The following is an 18,895-nucleotide window of genomic DNA, read 5'->3' as shown; positions in this document are numbered from 1 at the left end:
GCTCGAGAATATTATATCAAATGTAGGTATATTATGGCAGAGGAAATGAAAGTAGCGAGAGTTGTAAAAAGTTCACTAAAAATGTTTTAAAAAGACTAAAAAGTAAAGAGTTGAGATTTTTTTAAGGGCATAAAAATTACATTTTCCCTCTTCTAAACATTCCCCACTGATTGATTTGATGTGTTTCACTTATTTCAACAAACTTGGCCAACCCACCCCAGCCCTGGGATTGGTTGGCCGCTTTTATCGCCCCATTTGTTTTGTTATAACTTTTTCCTCAATTTGTGTTCATGGATAAAAATATGTCATAAATGTGCTCAAGACATTTATATTTATGACAGTGAAAACCGTTATTTGAAAAGTCGAACCAGTAAAGATATTCCGAAAGCAAAACTCGGCCAACCAGCCCCGGTCTCCCCTAATATTACACTAATTTTAACCATGTCGAACAGATTTGCACCGTACCATATAATCTATTTTGCCCGATTCTCCCCTCAGACATCATCTGATATTAGGATACATCATCTGATATTAGGAACAAAAGGGAAAACAGATTGATTTCAAATCTACTGCCATAGTCAGATAATGTGTACATAAACAAATTAGGGATATATTTGTTGTATATCCTTCGTCATTTGTCCATTTAGATCGACTCTTCCCACATAATGGAGAAATAACTCCGGTTTCCGAAATAGAAGAATATTGAGTTTAAGGCTCTATAAACCGTAATCAATCCGATGATGACGATGATTGTATTCGAACCCGCACTAATTTTTTATTTATTTTTTTTTTTATTAAGATTGACTGCTCGTAATTGCTACTCCATTATGACCAGATCAGCTGTTCTTGCACAGGGAACCAACAGATGTTTGCTTGGGACTAGCACACATCTTCAATGTACAAGTACTGGATCTCATTTGTTAGGTCATACTGGCGCCTGCCACGTCAGAATGCAAGTCAATGTAGGAAAGGGGGAGGAAATGATGATGCAATCACTCGCCCACTGCAAGCCGAATATACCTCTGCACTTGCCACGAGTTCATGCGGAATTTGTTGGAATTTCTGGGTTAGGTTGGAGAGGCAGAGGTCCGTCTTGGTTAACGAGCTGCCAATGTGATATATAGGAGAAGGTAACTGATGGAATTTCTAATTGGATGTAGGAAACGAGCTCTATAGTTCATTTCCAATTCTAGCAGATTACTGATAGAATACTCAAGTTGAAGGTATAGGAATAGTAATGGAAACGGTATGGAAGTCCATTTCCAGTTCTAGCGATTGCTAGAACATGAGAAATAAAGAGAAAGATACAAAGTAGGAGAATGGAACGGACCTGGGATTGAACCCACGACCTCCTGCGTATGAGGCAGAAGCAGTAGCCATATGACTACCAAGCCCGTATTCGAATCCGCACTAATACTAATAAAGTTTTGAACTGCGGGACTGCGAAATGGTGAGTTGACATCCGGGAAGGGGCGCCTAACATAGCTCTGGTCCTCACAAGTTCCAATACTCACGCTTCCACGGGTCTTCCGATGACAATTGACCACCAGCTAAGGGTTGCGTACTTAGCTGGTAGTGCAGCCTGGGCACTGTTGTCCTTCTGACATCAGCTAGAATGAAAGGGTGCGTCCTGTGGGGTCTGCCAAGGATGTGGTGGGGTTCGACAGTGGGCTCTGTTGAACTTCTATAAAAAGCTGCATGTGTCCCCAAGCAGGCCCTATCAAAGCGACCGTGTACCGCTCAAAGCGCACTAGCCTAGTCCTGGTGTTGGGTGGGACTTTGAACAAATTTGACCCAACTGACCGAGCGTCTGTTCACCAACGAGGTGCGGCTCCAACAGCGTCTGTTCTGGCATCCAGCGGCTGAGTATGAAATGCTATTCCCCGGTAGCTATACCTAAGATGGCAGCCCCATCCCGGTGGATAGGGAACCTTGGGCCAACAACCTACTGTTCCCGAAAACATCAATTTGTTCGAGAATCCGATAATGAAAGAATACGGACTGATTTTACGGCGACGACTCTTAGGGCGAAACAACGGACACGAATAGGAACATGGAACGTTTTAACCCTAGCCCAGCAGGGTAAATTGGCACAACTTGCCAATGAGGCACGCCGCATGAAGCTTGAGATCCTGGGACTGAGTGAAGTCCGTTGGCCAAACTTTGGAGAACACAGAACGCCGTCGGGACAAGTTCTGCTATACTCTGGTTTACGAGGTGAACACGCTCCCCGGCATCGCGGAGTTGGCTTCCTACTAAGCGCTCAGACACACTCTGCGCTTATGAAGTGGGAACCTATAAGTGAAAGGATAATCGTTGCCAGATTTAGAGCACGGGTCCGAAACCGATCTGCAAGACAAAGAGAACTTCTACAGTCAACTCAATGCCGTCGTAGATACAATTCCGAAGGGTGATATCAAGATCTGTTTGGGCGACTTCAATGCGAAGATCGGATCCGACAACTCGAACCATGAGCGCATTATGGGACGCCATGGTCTCGGAGAAATGAGCGGAAACGGAGAGCTGTTCGCAGAATTTTGTGGTAATAACGACATGGTGATCGGGGGATCGCTCTTTCCTCATCGACCGGTTCACAAGGTCACGTGGGCCTCCCGTGACGGCTTTACAGAAAATCAAATCGACCACATCTGCATCAGCCGAAAATGGAAACTGAGCCTTCTTGATGTACGGAATAAACGTAGTGCCGATATCGCGTCTGATCATCACCTCCTCATCGTCGAAATACGCCTGCGCATTGCGCGGATTCGTCGGCAGGAGGAAAGAGTTGGACGACGATTCAACACACGCCGACTGGAAGATGCCACGGTGAAACGGTCCTTCGTTGAAGAACTGGAGACGCGTGCTGCAGATATTCCGGAAGGTGGCAGCGTGGAAGACCAATGGACCGCCATCAAGAATGCCTTCATCACCACCAGCGAGAACAATCTGGGCGAACTGCGCACCCAGAGAAAACAATGGATCACCGATGAGACCTGGAGGAAGATAGAGGAGCGAAGAGAAGCCAAAGCCGCGATAAAGCGATCGAAAACCAGAGGAGCCAAAGACTTAGCCCGTCAACGATACGCGGCTCTTGAGAAGAAAGTAAAACGCTCATGTCGACGGGACAAGCGAGCGTGGGTAAACTCTCTGGCCGACGAAGGAGAGAGAGCCGCCGCAACCGGGGACATTCGCCTCCTCTACGATATCTCACGACGCTTAAGCGGGGCGAAGATGAATGCAACGATGCCTGTGAAAGACACGAATGGTCAGTTATTGACCGACCCAACTGACCAGCTGAAACGCTGAATCGAGCACTTCGAACGGCTTTTTCAAGTGCCAGCCAGGCCATCACCACCTTGGCATGATCTGCCTAAGATCCGACGTATAACACGCGTCAATACCGAAGCCCCATCACTGCTAGAGATTCAAACAGCCATCCAAAGCATGAAATCGAATAAAGCCCCAGGGGTCGACCGCATATCAGCCGAGATTGCCAAAGCTGACCCCATGACATCCGCTCAACTACTGCATCGTTTATTTCGTAATATCTGGGACACCGCAACTTTCCCGGTCGACTGGATGTAAGGTGTCTTAATGAAGGTGCCTAAAAAGGGTGACCTGACTGTATGCGATAACTGGCGAGGCATTCTGTTGCTGTGTACCTCAAAGTTCTGTGCAAAATTATCCTAGACCGGATTCAGGAGAAGATCGATGCGACTCTCCGGCGGCAGCAAGCCGGATTCCGTGCCGGAAGATCCTGTGTGGACCATATTGTCACGCTCCGCATCATTCTGGAGCAGGTCAACGAATTCCAAGAGTCCCTTTACTTGGTATTCATTGACTACGAAAAAGCTTTCGACCGTCTCAATCACGAGAATATGTGGGGCGCCCTAAGACGCAAAGGAGTTCCTGAGAAAATCATCGGCCTCATCGAGGCACAGTACGAGGCCTTCTCGTGTAGAGTGCTGCATAATGGGGTCTTGTCCGACTCTATCCGGGTCGTAGCTGGTGTGAGGCAAGGATGTATTCTATCACCGTTACTGTTCCTCATCGTAATCGACGAGATTCTGGTAGATGCGATTGACCGTGAACCAAACCGCGGGCTGTTATAAAGCTGTGCTACGAAGTCATTTAGGTATAACCATAGAGCACCTAAATGACTTCGAATTGGCGGATGACGTTGCACTACTCGCGCAGGTTTAGTCAACGTCAACAAAACCAAATCGCTGGATGTAAACACGGTGACTCCTTCCAGTTTCACAGTAGCCGGGCAACCAGTGGAGAATGTTGAAAGCTTCCAATATCTTGGTAACCAAATGGCGTCAGACGGCGGTACCAAGATCGACATAGGCGCACGGATCAAGAAAGCAAGGGCTGCCTTTGCGAGTTTAAGAAATATCTGGAAAAACAGGCAGATAAGTGAACGCACCAAAATACGAATTTTCAACTCTAACGTGGAATCTGTGCTGTTATACGCTAGCGAAACATGGTGTGTATCAGTGGAGAACACTCAACGGCTGCAGGTGTTCATTAACAGATGCCTGCGGTATATAATTCGGGCCTGGTGGCCTCACAACTGGATCTCAAACAACGAGTTCCATCGTCTTGGTCACCAAAGGCCGATAGCAACAGAAATTCGGGATCAGAAGTGGGGCTGGGTCAGCCACACTCTACGTAGGGGCGGAAACGATATCTGCAAACAAGCATTAGACTGGAACCCAGCGGGACATCGCAGCAGAGGCAGACCCAGAGGCTCATGGCGGCGAAGCCTCAATAAAGAAATAAAAGAAGTCGACCGAAATCTAACCTGGCAACAGGTTAAAGCGATAGCCGGGCAACGCTCAGGATGGAGATCTTTCAAGTCGGCCCTTTGCACCACCGGAGGTGTACAGGATCCATAAGTAAGTAAAGTTTGAACCAAATTCAATATTTTGGGGATATTTACGGACCCGCCATCATAATATATTCATGGCATTTCCATATTAATTTTTCACTTATCAAAACTAGCAATTACTGAGGTATTGGTGGAAAAACCGCTGAAAACTGCATTTTTCCTAGGCCGATATTCGTATGTTCATCGAACTTAAACTAACGTTCGAACGTTCGGATCAAACACATACACACTCACTTGATTTTTCACTTGATATTTTCCCATTGTTTTCTTGATTTTATCACTCCCAAAACATATTCACTAGAAAAATATATTAAGCTCTTTTTAGTGGAATGTATTAAACCGTCTAAGACGAATTAAGTACTGTCCATTTAATTCCACCAGTTAATTTTCGTTATCTTTGCAGATACGTATTTCGACCACAACTGTGTGGTCGTCTTCAGTGTCTTGTACTCTTGTAGTCGAGTCAAGTACAAGACACTGAAGACGACCACACAGTTGTGGTCGAAATACGTATCTGCAAAGATAACGAAAATTAACTGGTGGAATTAAATGGACAGTACTTAATTCGTCTTAGACGGTCATATTCACTAACTGAGTTTCACATTTTTCTTCAATCTTGACAACCAATTAATTCACAAATTTGACAAATTTGACGACCGTATTGTGAATGCAATAAAATGCGGAAGACTCAAATTCACTAGCGCAATAAGTGAAATGGTGAGTACAAAATCTTCGCGATGCAACTTCATTCAATCCGAACAATACAACCTATACGCCAGCTAACACGCAAACAAAGATGTGCATACACAAGAAAATAATCATCTCTTCCCCGTTGCCAGATTTATTTATTGGAAAAAATAATTGCTGTTTGTCGGATTGAACAATAAAACCAAAAATAAATATTTATACATGTTATGTAAGCTTCTATTACATTCCAAGTGGTGTATAATTTTTTTTAAATCGATAAATACCCATATATTTGATACACCATGAACATGTCTTATGATATAAAATAAACAATTCGTCAAGTCTGGCAACATCATGCATCAGCTGACATATTTACACCACCCCAGTTGAAAACAACATTTATTTATCGCTGCTGCACATTTCCATACCAATTGCATCACTATTACAAACACGTGATACAGTCATTAATTTGTGATGAAGTCTTGAGCCTTAATTGCTCTGTATATCGTAATAATGTCTACTGAATCCAACGAAGAAGATCTAGCAACCTCCATCAGTTGCCCGTTTGGCCCAATGCTGCTCAGTTGAAATATCTCCCTATGTTTGAATTAGACGAAAATTCAATACAACTGATATTGATACCTAGCTTTGTTGAAAAATTTGAAATTGAATATAGCGCGGAATTTGGAGCACGCATATTATTGGCGTAAGAAGGAAGACGTGAATTAGAGCTTTCAAGCACTTCTTTCTTAGGAACCTGAATTCAGGCATAACACACTAAGCCGTGAAATATTTTCTTTTTATCATATTGCAATTTACATATTATTATTCTGCAAAACAATTAGCAAACAGTTCTTATGGTAATTATTCTGTGAGTAAACCTTTGAATGTAAAACTAAATGAATGAGTGCTCAATTCATTTATTTATTTTTGTTGATAGTATACATACACGCAAAAAAATGCATTCCCAAATTCGTGAACCAGCAAAAATACACCGTGATTTTAGACATGGATTCAGGAATATTAGTCACGTTTTACAGAATGCTCAAGAAAACGTGACTGTTGTTCCCGAATCCATTACTGAAAATATACCGTGAACTTTTTAGTTCACGAGTTAATGGACGCTTTTTTGCGAGTAAGGTTGTAGTGGCTTGAATAGTACGTAAAAGTATTAAATAATTTCCTATACAATATGTATTGTATATAACCAAAAAATCATCTAAACATTCACATTAGCCATTCATTAAGAAATTTGGTGGAGGGATGGTTCAAAAAATATCAAGCATACCCAAATTAAAACTACATGCACTGCTGAATTTCAGAACAATACACATTAATGAATACGTTCAGCAAGACGAATGATCCACATACATCAAAAGAAAAATATTCCAAAAATTAGTTAGCACCTTCAACTTATTATTATCAGCACATTCATTTAAAAAACTATCAATAATTGATTGCACCACTAATGAGGACACTGTTGCATAAGTGAGAGAAAAAGCCTTCGTTGGTATCCACAGTGGTACTGTTGTTTGATTTCGTATGTGACCCACATTTTCTTGGTACAATAGGTCAACTATAGGTGCAAGGAAATCATTTTTATCAAAGAAAATTATTGTTTTAATACATTATTGTTTCAATTAAATTGTAAATTTTTGTAACCTTGTACCTTTACTATGGTAGTGATTCAAGTTACTGATCAAGGAAAAATCAGAAAATTGAGAAAAAACTAATTTATTCGGAAATTTAAAAATCAGATTGTTATTTTGTTTCGTCCAATTCTTCCTAAATTTTGTCAGATGACGTGAATATGAACAACAAACAGTTTAATATATAACTTAATATAATATATTATAATAAGTGTAACATACTCGCAAGATGGTGACAGAGGATCTGGACAATGGATTTTTCAGAAATATGTTCAAGCTGCTACGACTGTTTGTCTGTGCTAAATAGCTTCCAAAAAATATACTTGAACGAACATTTATTCTTACAACTTACGTATTCATGTACCAGCCTAATAGACATTGCGTGAAGAAGTATGGAGGCGCGTGGTACATGACAAAATAGTGTTAGGGCATTTTGTATCCCAAAATCGTTAGATGTTTCAACTAAATGTGGAAAAACTCAGTTTTATAAACCTTCCTATCTATTAATTTTACCCTTTTTCATCCATCCTCCATCGTTATAGGCCCATTTTGATACGTCTATTCAATTCACGAATAATATTAGGAAATACGTTGTACGAAATACGTATAATATTACGAAAAGGCGTTGGTAATAAACCATCAATCAAACTGGCCAAAATTAGTAAAGGTTAGGATAATTGAAATTCAACAAATAATCTTCAACGATTGAGGAAATTACTTTTCAGTTCTTCCTAAAAACAACTTAAGCTCGCTCTCAAATTGATATTCTTTTTAAGAATTTCTTTTTCTAATATATCCTTTCTCAACCATCCGATATTTGATCGAACGTAGGTTTTCAAATCAATTGTCATTAATTTCGTAAAATATTCAATTTTCGAACACTCCAATGGGACGGCACAAATTCACACACTCAACTGAAACGGAACAGACAACGAAATCCTGCCAAAGGCACTTACTTGAGTCGGTATCGGCACAGCAGAGGGGATCCAGGGCGACCCCACCGGCAACCGCCTGCACCGCTCCTTTCAGCTTACGGCGAGCATTGTAGCGCTTCAGTTCTTCCACCGTGTCCCCGAGATGGTTCCGCTGTAGTTTGTCACGGTCCTTTGCGCGGCCAACCGAGAAACAACAAAAGAAACGAAAAGTAAGAACGAGACAATTATTTCAACTGACCCAATCGCATCCGCATGGATCGTTGTACGAGGAGGGCTGCATCATTTACCCTTATCCACGGATGCTCGAGAATCTCGGTGATGGTTGGCCTATTAATTGGATTCGGGGAAAGCATTTTTAGCACCAGATCTTTTCCGGTCGAGGAGACGTTTTTCCATTCCGGTGTGTCCAGCTGTGAGGCGGGTGAGAGAAAAAGTAAAGTGAGAACGAATAATTTCGACACGTGAAATAGTTACAGGTAACTTTTAATAATTATCATTTTAACAGACCGGATCGGATTAGAGATTTGCGGGGATCGGGCTGTTCATATGGCTCTTCTTTAATTCGCTTCCAGTTGTTTTTTAAAATTTTGTAGCAACATTGTTCAAGGGATTAGTGCGTTTACGAACATTTCGAAGTTTTTCGTGGAATAGATAGATACATACCGAAATTCATTATTGTTTACAACTTGACTTTACTGCGCTTGTTCACATGCAATAATTTTTCAAATGAAAATCATGAATCTAAAAGCTGATTATTTCTACAATTTTGTTCATGATTTATTCATCATTACGTAAAGTGGCATTTACAAAGAAACCCTTCAGCTGACGTCAATAATTTAATAAAAATCTTTTAAAAATCTTTGGCATATTTCGGCAAATAATGGTCTTCTGTAGGTGGAAATAAAAATGAAACACTAGTCTGCTCAACTGTTTACTTTTTATACAATTCAAGAGAATTACCCTCTTTAACACGTACGTCCCCAACCCCCATTTTACGACAAAACTCAAAATTCAAAACCACGTAGCTCAGCCAATTTCTAACGGATTTTCAAGCAATCTTCTGGAATCGATCACAAAATTCCTATAGTCTTAGGAACCGAAGTCAATTTTTGTCCAATGGCCATGGTTCCGGATATATTCCGGGGAGTACTGGGGTTACCTCCCTCCCGGAAAAAATGGTCACTGGCAGATCGGCTTCGAAATCCATCGTGCGACATGTCAAACTTCATGATTTTGCAAAACAAGTACACTGAAGTACACTTCGGCGATTTTCGATCGAATTGGCCACCCTCCGGGTACTTCCAGGGCCTGGTTCCCTTGGGGAAGTGGCCATTTTTCGTTCAATCTTGGAATCCATCTTGCGACATATCAAACTTCATGATTTTGCAAAACAAGTACACTGGAGCACATTTCGGCGATTTTCGATCGAATTGGCCACCCTCCGGGTACTTCCAGGGCCTGGTTCCCTTGGGGAAGTGGCCAATTTTCATTCAATCTTGGAACCCATCTTGCGACATATCAAACTTCATGATTTTGCAAAACAAGTACACTGGAGTACATTTAGGCGATTTTCGATCGAATTGGCCACCCTCCGGGTACTTCCAGGGCCTGGTTCCCTTGGGGAAGTGGCCAATTTTCATTCAATCTTGGAATTCATCTTGCGACATATCAAACTTCATGATTTTGCAAAACAAGTACACTTGAGTACATTTCGGCGATTTTCGATCGAATTGGCCACCCTCCGGGTACTTCCAGGGTCTGGTTCCCTTGGGGAAGTGGCCAATTTTCGTTCAATCTTGGAATCCATCTTGCGACATATCAAACTTCATGATTTTGCAAAACAAGTACACTGTAGTACATTACGGCGATTTTCGATCGAATTGGCCATCCTCCGGGTACTTCCAGGGCGTGGTTTCCTTGGGAAAGTGGCCAATTTCCGTTCAATCTTGGAACCCATCTTGCGACATGTCAAACTTCATGATTTTGCAAAACAAGTACACTGGAGTACGTTTCGGCGATTTTCGATCGAATTGGCCACCCTCCGGGTACTTCCAGGGCCTGGTTCCCTTGGGGAAGTGGTCAATTTTCATTCGCTCTTGAAACCTATCTTGCGACATATCAAACTTCATGATTTTGCAAAACAAGTACACTGGAGTACATTTAGGCGATTTTCGATCGATTAGGCCAACCTCCGCGTACTTCCAGGGCCTGGTTCCCTTGGGGAAGTGGCCAATTTTCATTCAATCTTGGAACCCATCTTGCGGCATGTCAAACTTCATGATTTTGCAAAACAAGTACACTGGAGTACATTTCGGCGATTTTCGATCGAATTGGCCACCCTCCGGGTACTTCCAGGGCCTGGTTTCCTTGGGGAAGTGGCCAATTTTCATTCAATCTTGGAACCCATCTTGCGACATATCAAACTTCATGATTTTGCAAAACAAGTACACTGGAGTACATTTAGGCGATTTTCGATCGAATTGGCCACCCTCCGGGTACTTCCAGGGCCTGGTTCCCTTGAGAGTGGCCAATTTTCATTCAATCTTGGAATTCATCTTGCGACATATCAAACTTCATGATTTTGCAAAACAAGTACACTGGAGTACATTTCGGCGATTTTCGATCGAATTGGCCACCCTCCGGGTACTTCCAGGGTCTGGTTCCCTTGGGGAAGTGGCCAATTTTCGTTCAATCTTGGAATCCATCTTGCGACATATCAAACTTCATGATTTTGCAAAACAAGTACACTGGAGTACATTACGGCGATTTTCGATCGAATTGGCCATCCTCCGGGTACTTCCAGGGCCTGGTTTCCTTGGGAAAGTGGCCAATTTCCGTTCAATCTTGGAACCCATCTTGCGACATGTCAAACTTCATGATTTTGCAAAACAAGTACACTGGAGTACGTTTCGGCGATTTTCGATCAGATTGGCCACCCTCCGGGTACTTCAGGGCCTGGTTCCTTGGGGAAGTGGTCAATTTTCATTCGCTCTTGAAACCTATCTTGCGACATATCAAACTTCATGATTTTGCAAAACAAGTACACTGGAGTACATTTAGGCGATTTTCGATCGATTAGGCCAACCTCCGTGTACTTCCAGGGCCTGGTTCCCTTGGGGAAGTGGCCAATTTTCATTCAATCTTGGAACCCATCTTGCGGCATGTCAAACTTCATGATTTTGCAAAACAAGTACACTGGAGTACGTTTCGGCGATTTTCGATCGAATTGACCACCCTCCGGGTACTTCCAGGGCCTGGTTCCCTTGGGGAAGTGGCCAATTTCCGTTCCATCTTGGAACCCATCTTGCGACATGTCAAATTTCATGATTTTGCAAAACAAGTACACTAGAGTACGTTTCGGCGATTTTCGATCGAATTGACCACCCTCCGGGAAGTACCCGAATGAAGCAGGGCTTGGTTCCATTCGAAAAGTGGCCAGGAATTCCTTTGGAAGTTCCTCCAGGAATTCCTCCGGAAGTTCCTCCAGGAATTCCTCCGGAAGTTCCTCTAGGAATTCCTCCGGAAGTTCCTCTAGGAATTCCTCCGGAAGTTCCTCTAGGAATTCCTCCGGAAGTTCCTCTAGGAATTCCTCCGGAAGTTCCTCTAGGAATTCCTCCGGAAGTTCCTCTAGGAATTCTTCGGAAGTTCCTCTAGGAATTCCTCCGGAAGTTCCTCTAGGAATTCCTCCGGAAGTTCCTCTAGGAATTCCTCCGGAAGTTCCTCTAGGAATTCCTCCGGAAGTTCCTCTAGGAATTCCTCCGGAAGTTCCTCTAGGAATTCCTCCGGAAGTTCCTCTAGGAATTCCTCCGGAAGTTCCTCCAGGAATTCCTCCGGAAGTTCCTCCAGGAATTCCTCCGGAAGTTCCTCCAGGAATTCCTCCGGAAGTTCCTCTAGAAATTCCTAGAGGAACTTCCGGAGGAATTCCTGGCCACTTTTCGAATGGAACCAGGCCCTTCTTTCTTCGGGTACTTTCCTGAGGGTGGTCAATTCTATCGAAAATCGCCGAAATGTACTCCAGTGTACTTGTTTTGCAAAATCATGAAGTTTGATATGTCGCAAGATGGGTTCAAGATTGAATGAAAATTGGCCACTTTCCCAAGGAACCAGGCCCTGGAAGTACCCGGAGGGTGACCAATTCGATCGTAAATCGCCGAAATGTGCTCCAGTGTACTTGTTTTGCAAAATCATGAAGTTTGATATGTCACAAGATGGGTTCCAAGATTGAATGAAAATTGGCCACTTCTCCAGGAACCAGGCCTGAAGTACCCGGAGGGTGGCCAATTCGATCGAAAATCGCCGAAATGTACTCCAGTGTGGTTGTTTGGCAAAATAATGAAGTTTGACTAGATGGATTTCGAAGCCGATCTGCCAGTGACCATTTTTTTCCGGGAGGAGGTAACCCCAGTACTCCCGGAATATATCCGGAACCATGGCCATTGGACAAAAATTGACCTCGGTTCCTAAAACTATAGGAATTTTGTGATCGATTCCAGAAGATTGCTTGAAAATCCGTTAGAAATTGGCTGAGCTACGTGATTTTGAACTTTGAGTTTTGTCGTAAAATGGGGGTTGGGGACGTACGTGTTAATTGACCATAATTTGATTGCCTACTCATTGCCACAAACACGAATATTTACTTTCACGCGTTACGTTTCCCTCATTCAATTCTACTCACCATCACCCGTCCTCGTGCGATGGCCTCCTGAAGTCGCTTGCCGGAGCCCTGAAAGGGCAACCGGCCCGACAACAGTACGTGTAGCATCACTCCGGCACCCCAGACATCGCACGCCTTGCCGTAGATCCGCCTCGTTACCACCTCCGGGGCGATGTAGTGTGGACATCCGACGCGACCTGCAACAGAAAAGAGGAAACGAACAAAATTTTAATCAGTTTTTGTGAGAAAAACTTTTTTTTACTTTTCTGCAAATCTATCGATTTTGTATGACTCCTGTCTGTATTCATCGGAGTGGATGAATTCAAACGAGACTTGTCCAGTTGAGTGTTAAACATTAGGAAACAGAAAAGGATTACACAAAAGAAAAAGTTGAAAAAGGAAGCTCGGTCTTGATCTTGGTCCTAAGGGGAAAGTTTCTTCCAAATTTGTTCCAAATCAGGCTAGACCTAAACAAATGAAAAGACATAAATCACCAGACGCCGCTGCCAGCGTGATGCCAATTGCCATATAGACAGTCGCTGTTGGTCGGCCGTGTTTGCTTGGCGGCGAACCACGGTCATCAAGAGCGATTCACACCCGCCCGGTGTGCTTCCAATGGGAATACTCCAGATGACGACCATAATCCAACAAAGTTTATGGGCTCCAAAATTGACACCCACGAAAATCACCCTCGGCTTTTTCTTTCCCAACCCAGACTATAGAGCGGGTGATGGTCGGCGAAAGTTGGAAGCAAATGGTAAACATCGGTCACGCGTTTAACAACCACTCACGGCCAACAGTGGCACCATACCAGGCCGCCGGCGTGATTTGGGATATTCATTATTAGCAGGTGGTATACGAATAACTTTGCTAAGGTTCACGCAAAAATTAATGAGATAGTAAATACACCACCCAAGTTTCCAATGGATTTTCGTTTTGTTCTAATAAATTTGTACGTTTTGGAGTTTTCAATACATATCATGAGATGACTTGCTTTAATACGATCAAGATTTTTATCCAGTTATGCAATTTCACTCGCAGCACAAGATTTTTCCCAAATTTGCCTGACCAGATGCGTTCCCATAGTGCCACGGGGCGAAACCACCACCCTCACTATTCCTCGGCTCTTCATTGATGGTAGCTGAGCGGTGCGGAATAAATTATGCAAATTTGATTGCCGACCAACGACCGAAGCCCTCTCATACCCATTTTCTTGGGACCAATGAATGCAGGCGGAGGATAAACAACGAGCAAAATAACCATCGTGGATTATTCGGTGGTCAGCAGTTGGTCCGGCCAATGGGTCGAGTGGGGTTTGGTTGGCCGGATGATCAGCATCCGACGACAGTGCGGCACTCCGTGAGTAGGGGACACTGATTAGTTAAGCTTCGACACAGGCCATTTATATTTGTGGGTTTTTGGTGCTTCAAGAAAATAGTTGCCAAGATCGTAAAAATAACATTTGATGCTCATGCCATGGTACATTGGGCAGTGGTCAGCCGAAAACTTTGAAGTTCGGAAGATTGTGGCTCGTCTACTAGGCGTAAGGTGAAGGAACATTTAGCTTGAATTTCATTACATTAATCTCAATGCATATTTTGAGCAATTAAAAATTATGCATGACTTGAAGCTCAATGATCCGGTAAGGATGTAGTTAACTCATTTTCACTAAACAGACTGCAGACTGGACTTGTGTGCGCGATCGTGGCATGCCATTACCACTGACAATTGATATTTAATACACTTCCGCTAAGTCGCAAGGATAGGAGATCACAGCAAGCCAAGTGCGGAGAGTTGCTTTAGAAGTTGCTGTCACGTTTTTGTTAGTTGACGTCAAATTTAGAGTTGGGCTCAGCTTAGCTCATTAGAAGAAAAAATGTTTAAGGTTTTCGTTCTACGCGTTTTATAACTATTACTAAAGTTTAATTCTTAACAAAGCGCGCACGATCGTTTGTGTAGGTTGTATACGAGTTTTGAGTTTTGAAAATATGTACGAATGTGTGATACAATCGGAAAAACCATAATCATAACAAAATTTGCTGATAATTGTTCTGGAAAACTGACGTGAATTGTTTCGTGGACACTAGGTGTGATCTACGCTTCTCAGTTCAATTATCCGATTATCAATGTGATTGTTTCAGTATGGTCTCACTATAATTTCATTATATTTATAATGCGTTGTATTTGACAAATCCGTAGGTTTGTTTATGAATCCATCATCCAATTAATAATGGTAGCCTAAACAAGATCCCCTGTGTAAGTGAAAGTGACCTCGAACTGGTCATTAGTTACCAAGCAGTCTGAAGTAGATCACTGGAGCTGCAGTAGAGCTAACGCTTTCCAACTTCCTTTCTAAATCTGGCTGTTATACAAACAGCTTTCTTCCATAATATCACTGCCAGACAGTGGAGATTAGATTGGACAAACACATGCCACTATATTGCACAGTTACAATTTCTCATGTCGATTGTAAATGAAATGAAATACATTGCTGACCGTTCCGGGGAAAATGCAATTCATTGGAAAAGAAGTACCCATTTGGTAGCGGTGTTCACACCATCGAATATTTTGTTACCTCCGGTTTGCTGCAAAAACATCACCAGTATGTAGAAATATTAATTTCGAAATGATAATTGCTATTTCTTAGAATGAACAGCAATGCAATTTGACGAATGTGATACGAATATGTTCGTATGCAGCCATCTGAGAATTAAGCAACAACCATGTTTCAGTTTTCCTACAGGTAGCGGTACAGTGTGAATTAATTCGTCAAACGTATTCAAACTTCGGCTTCTTGAGTTTACACAAAAAGTTTTTTGAAAAGATATAGGCTTGAAAGGAAGCTTCCGAGCCTCTTGGAAGGAGGCTTCCGAGCCTCTTGAAAGGAGGCTTCCAAGGCCTTTTAGAAGGAGGCTTCCAAGGCCTATTAGAAGGAGGCTTCCAAGGCCTCTTGGAAGGAGGCTTCCAAGGCCTCTTGGAAGGAGGCTTCCAAGGCCTCTTGGAAGGAGGCTTCCAAGGCCTCTTGGAAGGGGGCTTCCAAGGCCTTTTGGAAGGAGGCTTCCAAGGCCTCTTGGAAGGAGGCTTCCAAGGCCTCTTGGAAGGGGGCTTCCAAGGCCTTTTGGAAGGAGGCTTCCAAGGCCTCTTGGAAGGAGGCTTCCAAGGCCTCTTGGAAGGGGGGCTTCAAAGGTCTCTTGGAAAAAGGCTTCCAAGGCCTCTTGGAAGGAGGCTTCCAAGGCCTCTTGGAAGGAGACTTCCAAGGTCTCTTGGCTTGAAAAGATTTAGGCTTGAAAGGAAGCTTCCGAGCCTCTTGGAAGGAGGCTTCCAAGGCCTCTTGGAAGGAGGCTTGGAACGGCCTCTTGGAAGGAGGCTTCCAAGGCCTCTTGGAAGGAGGCTTCCAAGGCCTTTTGGAAAGAGGCTTCGAAGGCCTTTTGGAAGGAGGCTTCCAAGGCCTCTTGGAAGGGGGCTTAAAAGGTCTCTTGAAAGGAGGCTTCCAAGGCCTCTTGGAAGGAGGTTTCCAAGGCCTCTTGGAAGGAGGCTTCCAAGGCCTCTTGGAAGTAGGCTTCCAAGGCCTCTTGGAAGGAGGCTTCCAAGGCCTCTTGGAAGGAGGCTTCCAAGGCCTCTTGGAAGGAGGCTTCCAAGGCTCCTTGGAAGGAGGCTTCCAAGGCCTCTTGGAAGGAGGCTTCCAAGGCCTCTTGAAAGGAGGCTTCCAAGGCCTCTTGGAAGGAGGCTTCCAAGGCCTCTTGGAAGAAGGCTTCCAAGGCCTCTTGGAAGAAGGCTTCCAAGGCCTCTTGTAAGGAGGCTTCCGAGCCTCTTGGAAGGAGGCTTCCAAGGCCTCTTGGAAGGAGGCTTCCAAGGCCTCTTGGAAGAAGGCTTCCAAGGCCTCTTGGAAGAAGGCTTCCAAGGCCTCTTGGAAGAAGGCTTCCAAGGCCTCTTGGAAGAAGGCTTCCAAGGCCTCTTGGAAGAAGGCTTCCAAGGCCTCTTGGAAGAAGGCTTCCAAGGCCTCTTGGAAGAAGGCTTCCAAGGCCTCTTGGAAGAAGGCTTCCAAGGCCTCTTGGAAGAAGGCTTCCAAGGCCTCTTGGAAGAAGGCTTCCAAGGCCTCTTGGAAGAAGGCTTCCAAGGCCTCTTGGAAGAAGGCTTCCAAGGCCTCTTGGAAGAAGGCTTCCAAGGCCTCTTGGAAGAAGGCTTCCAAGGCCTCTTGGAAGAAGGCTTCCAAGGCCTCTTGGAAGAAGGCTTCCAAGGCCTCTTCGAAGAAGGCTTCCAAGGCCTCTTCGAAGAAGGCTTCCAAGGCCTCTTCGAAGAAGGCTTCCAAGGCCTCTTGGAAGAAGGCTTCCAAGGCCTCTTGAAAGGAGGCTTCCAAGGCCTCTTGAAAGGAGGCTTCCGAGCCTCTTGAAAGGAGGCTTCCGAGCCTCTTGAAAGGAGGCTTCCGAGCCTCTTGAAAGGAGGCTTCCGAGCCTCTTGGAAGGAGGCTTCCGAGCCTCTTGAAAGAAGGCTTCCGAGCCTCTTGAAAGGAGGCTTTCGAGCCTCTTGAAGGAGGCTTCCAGGCCTCTTGAAAGGAGGCTTCCATGCCTCTTGAAAGGAGCCTTCCGGGCCTCTTGAAAGGAGGCTTCCGAGCCTTTTGAAGGAGGCTTCCGAGATTCTTGAAAGGAGGCTTCAAGGCCTCTTGAAAAGAGGTTTCTGGGCCTCTTGAAGGAGGCTTCCAGGCCTCTTGAAAGGAGGCTTCCAGCCTCTTGAAAGGAGGCTTCCAGGCCTCTTGAAAGGAGGCTTGAGCCTCTTGAAAGGAGGCTTCCAGGCCTCTTGAAAGGAGGCTTCTGAGCCTCTTGAAGGAGGCTTCCAGGCCTCTTGAAGGAGGCTGAGCCTCTTGAAAGGAGGCTTCCAGGCCTCTTGAAAGGAGGCTTCTGAGCCTCTTGAAGGAGGCTTCCGGGCCTCTTGAAAGGAGGCTTCCAGGCCTCTTGAAAGGAGGCTTCTGAGCCTCTTGAAAGGAGGCTTCCAGGCCTCTTGAAGGAGGCTTCCAGGCCTCTTGAAAGGAGGCTTCCAGGCCTCTTGAAGGAGGCTTCTGGGCCTCTTGAAGGAGGCTTCCGGGCCTCTTGAAAGGAGGCTTCCGAGCCTCTTGAAAGGAGGCTTCCAGGCCTCTTGAAGGAGGCTTCCAGGCCTCTTGAAAGGAGGCTTCCAGGCCTCTTGAAGGAGGCTTCCGAGCCTTCTGAAGGAGGCTTCCAGGCCTTCTGAAAGGAGGCTTGAGCCTTCTGAAGGAGGCTTCCAGAGCCTTCTGAAAGGAGGCTTCCAGGCCTTCTGAAGGAGGCTTCCAGGCCTCTTGAAGGAGGCTTCCAGGCCTCTTGAAGGAGGCTCTGAGCCTCTTGAAGGGGGCCTTCCGGGCCTCTTGAAAGGGGGCTCCCGGGCCTTTTGAAGGGAGGTTCCCGACCCTCTTGAAGGGGGGTTCCCGGCCCTCTGGAAGGAGGCTTCCGAGCCTCTTGAAAGGAGGCTTCCGAGCCTCTTGAAAGGAGGCTTCCGAGCCTCTTGAATGGAGGCTTCCAAGGCCTCTTGGAAGAAGGCTTCCAAGGCCTCTTGGAAGAAGGCTTCCAAGGCCTCTTGGAAGAAGGCTTCCAAGGCCTCTTGGAAGAAGGCTTCCAAGGCCTCTTGGAAGAAGGCTTCCAAGGCCTCTTGGAAGAAGGCTTCCAAGGCCTCTTGGAAGAAGGCTTCCAAGGCCTCTTGGAAGAAGGCTTCCAAGGCCTCTTGGAAGAAGGCTTCCAAGGCCTCTTGGAAGAAGGCTTCCAAGGCCTCTTGGAAGAAGGCTTCCAAGGCCTCTTGGAAGAAGGCTTCCAAGGCCTCTTCGAAGAAGGCTTCCAAGGCCTCTTGGAAGAAGGCTTCCAAGGCCTCTTGGAAGAAGGCTTCCAAGGCCTCTTGGAAGAAGGCTTCCAAGGCCTCTTCGAAGAAGGCTTCCAAGGCCTCTTCGAAGAAGGCTTCCAAGGCCTCTTCGAAGAAGGCTTCCAAGGCCTCTTCGAAGAAGGCTTCCAAGGCCTCTTGGAAGAAGGCTTCCAAGGCCTCTTGAAAGGAGGCTTCCAAGGCCTCTTGAAAGGAGGCT

At 44.9% G+C, this 18,895-nt stretch overlaps 1 protein-coding gene across 11 annotated transcripts in view; it reads right to left on the bottom strand.

Annotated features, from left to right (window-relative positions):
* LOC134224508 (peripheral plasma membrane protein CASK-like) overlaps window positions 1–18,895 on the bottom strand; it is a 666,907-nt gene that overhangs the window by 236,414 nt on the left and 411,598 nt on the right. For all 11 annotated transcript variants that reach the window (XM_062703917.1, XM_062703880.1, XM_062703885.1 and 8 more), the window contains 3 exons: window positions 12,841–13,016; window positions 8,453–8,575; window positions 8,187–8,334 (listed from right to left, as the gene is read on the bottom strand). In XM_062703917.1, coding sequence (XP_062559901.1) covers window positions 8,187–8,334; window positions 8,453–8,575; window positions 12,841–13,016 — 447 coding nt within the window. The remainder of the gene's footprint in view (window positions 1–8,186; window positions 8,335–8,452; window positions 8,576–12,840; window positions 13,017–18,895) is intronic.

This window comes from Armigeres subalbatus, chromosome 1, assembly GCF_024139115.2.
Source record: "Armigeres subalbatus isolate Guangzhou_Male chromosome 1, GZ_Asu_2, whole genome shotgun sequence".
Taxonomy (NCBI): Eukaryota; Metazoa; Arthropoda; class Insecta; order Diptera; family Culicidae; genus Armigeres; species Armigeres subalbatus.
The sequence above is the reverse complement of the archived record's forward strand: the minus strand, read 5'-3'. Positions and strand labels throughout refer to the sequence as shown.